The sequence below is a fragment of the Oncorhynchus mykiss genome, unplaced genomic scaffold (genome assembly GCF_057628025.1).
Source record: "Oncorhynchus mykiss isolate SJ-2025 unplaced genomic scaffold, ASM5762802v1 scaffold96, whole genome shotgun sequence".
Lineage (NCBI taxonomy): Eukaryota > Metazoa > Chordata > Actinopteri > Salmoniformes > Salmonidae > Oncorhynchus > Oncorhynchus mykiss.
In genome coordinates, this window is record NW_028322095.1 from 1,432,501 (window position 1) to 1,442,500 (window position 10,000).

The window sequence follows — 10,000 nt, forward strand, 5'->3', positions numbered from 1 at the left end:
CTCACATCCTCTCTCCTCCCCTCACATCCTCTCTCCTCTGCTTCCCTCCTCTCTCCTCCCCTCCCCTCCTCTCTCCTCCTCTCCCATCCTCTCCCCTCCCCTCACATCCTCTCTCCTCCTCCTCTCTCCTCCCCTCACATCCTCTCTCCTCCTCTCTCCTCCACTTCCCTCCTCTCTCCTCCCCTCACATCCTCTCTCCTCCCCTCTTGTTTCCACTCCTCAACTTCTGTCTGTCTATCAGAGAAACAGAGCAGAGGTCAGGAATTACAACCAGCCAATAGCTTAGCTCAGCCCAGTGTACACTAGCACAGTGAGGGGAGAGAGATAGTGATAGCACAGTGAGGGGAGAGAGATAAGGATAGCACAGCGAGGGGAGAGAGATAGTGATAGCACAGTGAGGGGAGAGAGATAGTGATAGCACAGTGAGGGGAGAGAGATAAGGATAGCACAGCGAGGGGAGAGAGATAGTGATAGCACAGTGAGGGGAGAGAGATGGTGATAGCACAGTGAAGGCAGAGAGATAGTGATAGCACAGTGAGGGTAGATAGATGGTGATAGCACAGTGAGGGCAGAGAGATGGTGATAGCACAGTGAGGGCAGAGAGATAGTGATAGCAGAGTGAGGGGAGAGATATAGTGATAGCACAGTGAGGGCAGGGAGATGGTGATAGCACAGTGAGGGCAGGGAGATGGTGATAGCACAGTGAGGGCAGAGAGATAGTGATAGCACAGTGAGGGCAGAGAGATGGTGATAGCACATTGAGGGGAGAGATAGTGATAGCACAGTGAGGGCAGATAGATGGTGATAGCACAGTGAGGGCAGAGAGATGGTGATAGCACAGTGAGGGGAGAGAGATGGTGATAGCACAGTGAGGGGAGAGATAGTGATAGCACAGTGAGGTGAGAGATATAGTGATAGCACAGTGAGGGCAGAGAGATAGTGATAGCACAGTGAGGGCAGAGAGACAGTGATAGCACAGTGAGGGCAGAGAGATAGTGATAGCACAGTGAGGGCAGAGAGATAGTGATAGCACAGTGAGGGCAGAGAGATAGTGTTGGCAGGTTACTGACTGGTTATAACTACTGTACCTCTCCCTCTATCTACCTGCTCTCTCCGGTGAGTTACACTGACTCCTCTCAGCTGTGTGTGTGTGTGTGTGTGTGTGTGTGTGTGTGTGTTTGTTTGTGTGTGTGTGTGTGTGTCAGCATAATCCCTTTAGTTAGGCATAGTGGGATGGGAGAACGGTGGAAAGGGTGGAAGTTATCTCCAAACCACTCTGGTCTCTCTGACTACAGTCCTGTTATCTCCAAACCACTCTGGTCTCTCTGACTACAGTCCTGTTATCTCCACACCACTCTGTTCTCTCTGACTACAGTCCTGTTATCTCCAGACCACTCTCTCTGACTACAGTCCTGTTATCTCCACACCAGTCTGGTCTCTCTGACTACAGTCATGTTATCTCCACACCACTCTGGTCTCTGACTACAGTCATGTTATCTCCACACCACTCTGGTCTCTCTGACTACAGTCCTGTTATCTCCACACCACTCTGGTCTCTCTGACTACAGTCCTGTTATCTCCACACCACTCTGTTCTCTCTGACTACAGTCCTGTTATCTCCACACCACTCTGTTCTCTCTGACTATAGTCCTGTTATCTCCACACCACTCGGTTCTCTCTGACTACAGTCCTGTTATCTCCAGACCACTCTGTTCTCTCTGACTATAGTCCTGTTATCTCCAGACCACTCTGTTCTCTCTGACTATAGTCCTGTTATCTCCAGACCACTCAGTGCACTATATAGGGAATAGGGCTCTGGTCTAAAGTAGTGTACTATATAGAGAACAGGGCTCTGGTCTAAAGTAGTGCACTATATAGGGAATAGGGCTCTGGTCTATAGTAGTGCACTATATAGGGAATATGACTCTGGTCTAAAGTAGTGCACTATAAAGGGAACAGGGCTCTGGTCTAAAGTAGTGCACTATATAGGGAATAGGGCTCTGGTCTAAAGTAGTGTACTATATAGGGAATATGACTCTGGTCTAAAGTAGTGTACTATATAGGGAATAGTCTACCATTTGGAGCGCAGCCACAGTCTATCAGGTTCCTAGAAACTCCCAGAGATTTATTTGTTGAAGATGTGACCTCTTCACCTCAAACCAGATTCAATTCTGACAGAATCTGTTTTAGCTGAAAATGGAGACGAAGAAAAAGAGGAATCCAGCCGTAGCGTGTGTGTGTGTGCGTGTGCGTGTCAAATCAACCCTGTGTTTTGGGCGTCCATGAGAATATTGAAAAGCATAAATCGGCACAGGAACAGTCTTCTCACTGACCCATTTCAGGGTTCTGGTTTCACCACAGATACTTAGTAACGACAGAGTAGTAGAGGAAAGAGAAGAGGGAGAGAGAGATTATGAGGAAGGAGGCCAGAGAAAGAGGTGAAAGGAGAGAGAGATTATGAGGAAGGAGAAAAGAGAAAGAGGTGAAAGGAGAGAGAGATTATGAGGAAGGAGGCCAGAGAAAGAGGTGAAAGGAGAGAGAGATTATGAGGAAGGAGAAAAGAGAAAGAGGTGAAAGGAGAGAGAGATTATGAGGAAGGAGGCCAGAGAAAGAGGTGAAAGGAGAGAGAGAGATACAAGACAGAAAGAGAAAGAAATAACAAAGGAAGGAAGGGGGGGAGAGAGAGAGATGAAGCAGAAAGAGAGACACAAAACAGAAAGAGAGACACGAAGCAGAAAGAGAGACACAAAAGAGAGAGAGAGACATGAAGCAGAAAGAGAGACAAGAAGCAGAAAGAGAGAGAGAGACGAAGCAGAAAGAGAGACACGAAAGAGAGAGAGAGACACGAAGCAGAAAGAGAGAGAGAGACACGAAGCAGAAAGAGAGACACGAAGCAGAAAGAGAGAGAGAGACGAAGCAGAAAGAGAGAGAGAGACGAAGCAGAAAGAGAGACACGAAAGAGAGAGAGAGACACGAAGCAGAAAGAGAGACACGAAGCAGAAAGAGAGACACGAAGCAGAAAGGGAGACGAAGCAGAAAGAGAGACACGAAGCAGAAAGAGAGACATTAAGCAGAAAGAGAGACACGAAGCAGAAAGAGAGACGAAGCAGAAAGAGAGACATGAAGCAGAAAGAGAGACACGAAGCAGAAAGAGAGACATGAAGCAGAAAGAGAGACACGAAGCAGAAAGAGAGACACGAAGCAGAAAGAGAGACACGAAGCAGAAAGAGAGACATGAAGCAGAAAGAGAGACACGAAGCAGAAAGAGAGACACGAAGCAGAAAGAGAGACGAAGCAGAAAGAGAGACACGAAGCAGAAAGAGAGACATGAAGCAGAAAGAGAGACACGAAGCAGAAAGAGAGACACGAAGCAGAAAGAGAGACACGAAACAGAAAGAGAGAGAGAGAGATACAAGACAGAAAGAGAGAGAGACATACGAGACAGAAAGAGAGAGAGAGAAACGAGACAGAAAGAGAGAGAGAGATACGAGACAGAAAGAGAGAGAGAGATACGAAGCAGAAAGAGAGAGAGAGATACGAGACAGAAAGAGAGAGAGAGATACGAGACAGAAAGAGAGAGAGAGATACGAGACAGAAAGAGAGAGAGAGATACGAGACAGAAAGAGAGAGAGAGATACGAGACAGAAAGAGAGAGAGAGATACGAGACAGAAAGAGAGAGAGAGATACGAGACAGAAAGAGAGAGAGAGATACGAGACAGAAAGGGAGAGAAGTAACAAAGGAAGGAAGAAGGAGGCCAGAAGGAAGAGGTGAAGAGAGAGAGACAGGAAAACAGAGGGACATAAATCTGTGTGTGTAGCGTTTCATAACGCAGGGCCTCTCTGAGCTCAGTATAGAGGCTGGTTGGGGCTCAGAGCAGTACATTAACACAGTGAGTTATGAGGGCGGCCTGATGCTGAACGCTTTCCCAGGCTGAACGCCACACTCTGACCAGCCAGCAGAGGGAAGCACCACTGATGAGAGCCTTGATGCACCAAGTTGGTTTTCACCTCTGGTTTCACAGCAACTCCATCTCTATGGTTACTGTTGCTCTTCCTCCCTGAGAGGGTTTGGGGAGTGTAAGCGGATCCTAGAGCTGTACCTAACGGTACCAACTTCTACCTGGATGAGGGGTTTGGGGAGTGTAAGCTGATCCTAGAGCTGTACCTAACGGTACCAACTTCTACCTGGATGAGGGGTTTGGGGAGTGTAAGCTGATCCTAGAGCTGTACCTAACGGTACCAACTTCTACCTGGATGAGGGGTTTGGGGAGTGTAAGCTGTGTAAGCTGTAAGCTGTGTAAGCTGTAAGTGTAAGCTGATCCTAGAGCTGTAGCTAACGGTACCAACTTGATACTTACATTAAAGTTAAGTTGCCTGTATATCAGCCTCAATATGAGTCTATGTACAGTGCAGTTGGCTGTAGTTGGCTGTATATCAGCCTCAATATGAGTCTATGTACAGTGCAGTTGGCTGTATATCAGCCTCAATATGAGTCTATGTACGATACAGTTGGCTGTATATCAGCCTCAATATGAGTCTATGTACGATACAGTTGGCTGTATATCAGCCTCAATATGAGTCTATGTACGGTACAGTTGCCTGTATATCAGCCTCAATATGAGTCTATGTACGATACAGTTGGCTGTATATCAGCCTCAATATGAGTCTATGTACAGTGCAGTTGGCTGTATATCAGCCTCAATATGAGTCTATGTACGGTACAGTTGGCTGTATATCAGCCTCAATATGAGTCTATGTACGGTACAGTTGCCTGTATATCAGCCTCAATATGAGTCTATGTACGGTACAGTTGGCTGTATATCAGCCTCAATATGAGTCTATGTACGGTACAGTTGGCTGTATATCAGCCTCAATATGAGTCTATGTACGATACAGTTGGCTGTATATCAGCCTCAATATGAGTCTATGTACGGTACAGTTGCCTGTATATCAGCCTCAATATGAGTCTATGTACGATACAGTTGGCTGTATATCAGCCTCAATATGAGTCTATGTACGGTACAGTTGGCTGTATATCAGCCTCAATATGAGTCTATGTACGGTACAGTTGGCTGTATATCAGCCTCAATATGAGTGTATACACGGTGCATTCAGAAAGTATTCAGACCCCTTCACATTTTCCACATTTTGTTACGTTACAGCCTTATTCTAAAATGGATTTAAATAAAAAAAATGTCCCTCATCAATCTACACACAATACCCCATAACGACATCACAATACCCCATAACGACATCACAATACCCCATAACGACATCACAATACCCCATAACGACATCACAATACCCCATAACGACATCACAATACCCCATAACGACATCACAATACCCCATAACGACATCACGATACCCCATAACGACATCACAATACCCCATAACGACATCACAATACCCCATAACGACATCACAATATCCCATAACGACATCACAATACCCATAACGACATCACAATACCCCATAACGACATCACAATACCCCATAACGACATCACAATACCCCATAACGACATCACAATACCCCATATCACAATACCCCATAACGACATCACAATACCCCATAACGACATCACAATATCCCATAACAACATCACAATACCCCATAACGACATCACGATACCCCACAACGACATCACAATATCCCATAAAGACATCACAATACCCCATAACGACATCACAATACCCCATAACGACATCACAATACCCCATAACGACATCACAATACCCCATGATGACATCACAATACCCCATAACGACATCACAATACCCCATAACGACATCACAATATCCCATAACGACATCACAAGACCCCATAACGACATCACAATACCCCATAACGACATCACGATACCCCACAACGACATCACAATATCCCATAAAGACATCACAATACCCCATAACGACATCACAATACCCCATATCACAATACCCCATAACGACATCACAATACCCCATAACGACATCACAATATCCCATAACGACATCACAATACCCCATAACGACATCACAATACCCCATAACGACATCACAATATCCCATAACGACATCACAATACCCCATAACGACATCACAATACCCCATAACGACATCACATTAGCCCATAACGACATCACAATACCCCATAACGACATCACAATACCCCATAACGACATCACATTACCCCATAACGACATCACAATACCCCATAACGACATCACAATACCCCATAACGACATCACAATACCCCATAACGACATCACAATACCCCATAACGACATCACAATACCCCACAACGACATCACAATACCCCCATAACGACGTCACAATACCCCATAACGACATCACAATACCCCGTAACAACATCACAATACCCCATAACGACATCACAATACCCCATAACGACATCACAATACCCCATAACAACATCACGATACCCCATAACGACATCCCAATACCCCATAACGACATCACAATACCCCATAACGACATCACAATACCCCATAACGACATCACAATACCCCATAACGACATCACAATACCCCATAACAACATCACGATACCCCATAACGACATCCCGATACCCCATAACGACATCCCGATACCCCATAACGACATCCCGATACCCCATAACGACATCACAATACCCCATAACGACATCACAATACCCCATAACGACATCACAATATCCCATAACGACATCATAATACCCCATAACGACATCACGATACCCCACAACGACATCACAATACCTCATAACGACATCACGATACCCCACAACGACATCACAATACCCCACAACGACATCACAATACCCCATAACGACATCACAATACCCCATAACAACATCACGATACCCCATAACGACATCACAATACTCCATAACGACATCACGATACCCCACAACGACATCACAATACCCCATAACGACATCACAATACCCCATAACGACATCACAATACCCCATAACGACATCACAATACCCCATAACGACATCACAATACCCCATAACGACATCACAATACCCCATAACGACATCACAAGACCCCATAACGACATCACAATACCCCATAACGACATCACAATACCCCATAACGACATCACAATACCCCATAATGACATCACAATACCCCATAACGACATCACAATACCCCATAACGACATCACAATACCCCATAACGACATCACAATACCCCATAACGACATCACAATACCCCATAACGACAAAGCAACAACTGTTGTTTTTTTGTTTTTTGCAAATTTATATATATTTTTTTATTATGTCATCATGGGGTATTGTGATGTCATTATGGGGTATTGTGATGTCATCATGGGGTATTGTGATGTCATCATGGGGTATTGTGATGTCATCATGGTGTATTGTGATGTCATTATGGGGTATGGTGAAATCATAATGGGGTACTGTGTGTAGATTGATGAGGAAAAAATAAACAATGTAATTCATTTTAGAATAAGGCTGTAATGTAACAAAATGTGGAAAAAGTCTGACTACTTTCTGAATGCATCGTTTGTCCATGTATTCAGCCTGAGAGGATGTCTGATCTAGAGGGCTGATACGACTACACCATGACCACAGTCAGAGGGAGCAGCAGGGTTTCCAGTGTTACTGTTGTACATACAGACTGTAAAGTGATCCAGTCCCCAGAGCGGAGCTAGGTGTTGAGGCTGAAAGGACCTCTTAGGACTGGCTTTATGGGAAAATATACGAGCCACTGGAGATCAGAGAGGTAGGGGGGAGAGAGAGAGGGATGGGGAGAGAGAGGGATGGGGAGAGGGATAGGGGGATGGGGAGAGACATGGATGGGGAGAGAGGAGAGAGAGAGGGATGGGGAGAGAGAGGGATAGGGAGAGGGGGATGGGGAGAGAGGAGAGAGAGAGGGATGGAGAGAGGAGAGAGAGAGGGATGGAGAGAGTGAGAGAGAAAGAGGAGAGAGGGGTAGGGGTAGTGGGGTATAGGATAGCCTGACCACTCCGGGGCGTTGAAGCCGCTAGCCACAGGTCTCTCTCTCCCTCTCTCTTCCCTCTCCAGGCCGGTCTCGGGGTAAACCGCAGCATTCTCCAGCCCGTGAGAAACACCCAGAACCAAGCTCCTCCATCCTCCTCCAACCGTCCTCCTCTGTCCAATACATAAACCTGCCATAGCACAGTGATTTACTCCCTGTATACAACTCTCCTACGCTCCTCTGGTTACTAACAATGTGACATGATGGAATGAGAGGGAGGATGGAAACAGAGGGAGGGAGGGAGGGAGGCAGGGAGGGAGGGAGAGCACTATAAGGAGAACATAGAAGGACTTTATTTTTCATCCTTAAAGTAGCTTTCATTGTTACAGTATGTTATATACTTTTAAACACACACACACACACTAACGTTTACACACACACTAACGTTTACATACACACTAACGTTTACACACACACAGAGTGGGACACTGTAGGTCAATATCTGTCAATACTGAGACTACTATCAGTGGTCTCCTCTGATTCCTGGTTTCTCTCTCTCTCTCTCTGTGCGTCTTCAACTCTCCCCTACACAACCTTATTATCTACATTCACTGTCCTGTCTCCTTCCCTCCTCTCCCCCTCCTTTCTCCATCTCTCTCTCTCTCTCTCTCTCTCTCCCCCTCCTTTCTCTCTCTCTCTCTCTCTCTCTCTCTCTCTCTCTCTCTCTCTCTCTCTGTGTGTCTTCAACTCTCCCCTACACAACCTTATTATCTACATTCACTGTCCTGTCTCCTCCCCTCCTCTCCCCCTCCTTTCTCCATCTCTCTCTCTCTCTCTCTCCCCCTCCTTTCTCTCTCTCTCTCTCTCTCTCTCTCTCTCTCTCTCTCTCTCTCTCTCTCTCTCTCTCTTCCTCACTCTCACCTTCTTTGTCTCCTCTCACCACTTCACTCCTTCTCTCTCTCTGTGTTGCCGTGGGATACTGTCCTCTCTCTGCCTGTCATCTCTCACCTCTCGCTCTCCATCGTTCTTGTCCACTGTCCATCTGTCTGTCTGCATCACTTCCTGTTGTCCTCTTTCCTTATTTTACATATGTTTGTGTTTCTTCCTCTGTTTTCTTCCTCGTATCGGTGTTTTCTCTTCACACTCATCCTTCTCTCTGTCCCTCTTTGTCCCCCTATCTAACCCCCTCTCTGTCTCCCTATCTATCCCCCTCTCTGTCCCTCACTCTGTCACTCTCTGTCCCCCTCTCTTTCCCTCTCTCTGTCCCTCTCTGTCCCCCTCTCTGTCCCTCTCTGTCCCCATCTCTTTCCCTCTCTGTCCCCCTCTTTGTCCCTCTCTGTCCCTCTCTCTGTCCCTCTCTGTCCCTCTCTGTTCCTCTCTCTGTCCCTCTCTGTTCCTCTCTCTGTCCCTCTCTCTGTCCCCTCTTTCCATCCCACCCTGTCTGTGTGTGTGTGTATCATCATCTTTGTGGCAGATGGAGGAGCTGCTTGCGGCCATGGGGAAGGTGAAACTGGAGCTGGAGTCCATGCAGGCCAAGCTGTCCTCTACCCAGCAGTCATTGGCTGAGAAGGAGGCCCACCTGACCACACTGAGGGCAGAACGCAGGAAACACCTGGAGGAGGTGCTGGAGATGAAGTAAGAGAGATAATATATATACACCTGATCACGCTGAGGTTAGACAGACACGCCCTTTTATTCATGAGGTCCCGCCGTGGACTGCTTCATTTTAGATAAGAATATTGAAGTTATGTATTGTGTTGATTCCATCGTTAACTTCTTGATGCACCCATCCCGTTAGCGGGATCATTTTCGTCAACATCCGCTGAATTGCAGAGCGTCAAATTCAAATTAAATTACGAAAAATATTTAATTTTCATGAAATCACAAGTGCAATATACCAAAACACAGCTTAGCTTGTTGTTAATCCACCTGGCGTGTCAGATTTCAAAAAAGCTTTACGGCGAAAGCAAACCAAGTGTTTATGTGAGGACATCTCTCTCAGCAGACAAAACATTACAAACAGCTAGCAGCAAAGTAGATTGGTC

At 46.2% G+C, this 10,000-nt stretch overlaps 1 protein-coding gene across 2 annotated transcripts in view; it reads left to right on the forward strand.

The window, feature by feature from the left end:
* LOC149970076 (ELKS/Rab6-interacting/CAST family member 1-like) overlaps positions 1–10,000 on the forward strand; it is a 534,697-nt gene that overhangs the window by 293,089 nt on the left and 231,608 nt on the right. For both annotated transcript variants that reach the window (XM_090228733.1, XM_090228734.1), the window contains one exon: positions 9,430–9,590. In XM_090228733.1, coding sequence (XP_090084859.1) covers positions 9,430–9,590 — 161 coding nt within the window. The remainder of the gene's footprint in view (positions 1–9,429; positions 9,591–10,000) is intronic.